This window comes from Eimeria mitis, genomic scaffold, assembly GCF_000499745.2.
Source record: "Eimeria mitis Houghton genomic scaffold, Emh_scaff420, whole genome shotgun sequence".
NCBI classification, from domain to species: Eukaryota; Apicomplexa; class Conoidasida; order Eucoccidiorida; family Eimeriidae; genus Eimeria; species Eimeria mitis.
In genome coordinates, this window is record NW_013572526.1 from 10,346 (window position 1) to 12,259 (window position 1,914).

Here is a 1,914-nt window from a genome sequence, read left to right on the forward strand (position 1 = left end):
GATATGCGTTTATACTCTCCCCAGTTTTCAAATAAGGATTATGCGCTCGACACCCCAACCCCAACCGGCTAAACCCTAAACCCTAAACCCTAAACCCTAAACCCTAAACCCTCACGGCCTTTGCGAGTTCTTTCCAATGCATGCGTTTTTGGGGCTGCTGCCTGAGGAGGGTTGTTGCTGCAGCAAGCCAATCGAACTCTGCTGCAGCAGCAGGGCCCTCCTTTCTTTTTTGTTTCTTTTGTTGCTGCTGTTGCTGCTGCTGCTGCTGCTGCTGCTGCTGCTGCTGCTTCTGCTGCTGCTGGTGAGTGTCGCTGCCTGCGCACTCCTTACGCTTGCCGCCAGCAGCAGCAGCCTGCTGTTGCTGCTGCTGCTGCTGCGGTTGCTGCTGTTTCTGCTGCTGCTGCTGCTGCTGCTGCTTTCCCCCCTTCGCGAATTTTCCGTGGAATTTCTGCTGCTCTGCAACAGCAACAGCAGCAGCAGCAACAGCAGCAGCAGCAGCAACAACAGCAGCAGCAGCAGCAGCAGCAACGACAACAGCAGCAGCAGCAGCAGAAACAGCAACAGGAGTAACAGCAGAATAAGTCGCCCATGCGTGCGTAAGAACGCCACCGCCGCCCTCGCAGCAGCAGCAGCAGCAGCAGCTGCTGCTGCTGCTGCTGTTGCTGCTGCTGCTGTTGCTGCTGCTGCTGTTGCTGCTGCTGCTGTTGCTGCTGCTGTTGCTGCTGCTATGATGGGCAGATAAGGGTTTGGCTCCCAGCAGCTGAGCCATAGTTCGTTTTGTTTCTAAACCCTAAACCCTAAACCCTAAACCCTAAACCCTCAGTTGGTGGAATCGATGACGACGCCTAAACCCTAACCCCCACCCCCGTAAACCCTAAACCCTAAACCCTAAACCCTAAACCCTAACCTGTGAGGCACTGTGTGTGGCTGCGCATAGCAGCAGGAGAGAACTCCCGCATGCAATCGACGCAGCAAAAGGAAGCCCCAAAACATCGATGGTTTTCTGCTGCTTTCTTCTTTAGTGTAGACTGACAGTTAGAACAAATAAAAGTCACCATCTTCCTGCTGCTGCTGCTGCTGCTGCTGCTGCTGCTGCTGCTGCTGCTGGTGATGCTGCTGCTGGTGATGCTGCTGCTGGTGATGCTGCTGCAGGTGATCCTGCTGCTTCTGCTGCTGAAAGCGCGCTCCCGCTGCTGCTGCTGACGGTGAAGTTCCTGCTGCTGCTGCTGCTGCTGCTGCTGTTGCTGCTGCTGCTGCTGCTGAACCTGTTGATGTTGTAATTGTTGTTGGGGCTACTGCTGCTGCTGTTGCTGCTGCTGCTGCTGCTGCTGCTGCTGGGATCGAGCTGGGATCGCCTCAATAGCAGCGAAGCTGCCCTCTAAACCCTAAACCCTAAACCCTAAACACTAAACCCTAAACCCTAAACCCTAAACCCTAAACCATCGGATTCAAATAAGTGCGATATAAATGGGGCCAAAGAAAGAATACGGCCTATATAATTACTAACGAAAAATTTTAAGGGTTTAGGGTTTAGGGTTTAGGGTTTAGGGTTTAGTAGAGGCCCTGCAGCCAAGGCCTGGGGGGCCCCACACCCGCTGCTGGGGGCCCCCAGGGGGCCCCCCTGAACCCTAACACTTTATTAGATTTGTTTATATAGAGAGTAATAACCCTTTTATGTAAACCCTAAACCCTAAACCCTAAACCCTAAGTATCGAATATCTTCTTAACTAACACTGGGCCCGCAACCACTGACAGCTGCCGCGCTCAGCATCGAGGGTTTAGGGTTTAGGGTTTAGGGTTTAGGGTTTAGGGTTTAGGGCCCTTGGAAATGGGTAGGGCCTCAGAACAGCCATCAGGGCACAGAGCGCCCAAGAAGGCGGAGTACAGACAGCGAGCAGTACGTACACTGCAGCA

General features: G+C 53.6%; 1 protein-coding gene across 1 annotated transcript in view; it reads right to left on the bottom strand.

Annotated features, from left to right (window-relative positions):
- The window catches only part of EMH_0011540 (uncharacterized protein), a gene marked incomplete at both ends in the record, with an annotated part of 5,789 nt that overhangs the window by 559 nt on the left and 3,316 nt on the right, over window positions 1-1,914 (bottom strand). The window contains 3 exons of the mRNA XM_013499311.1: window positions 116-456; window positions 908-927; window positions 1,056-1,378. Coding sequence (XP_013354765.1) covers window positions 116-456; window positions 908-927; window positions 1,056-1,378 — 684 coding nt within the window. The remainder of the gene's footprint in view (window positions 1-115; window positions 457-907; window positions 928-1,055; window positions 1,379-1,914) is intronic.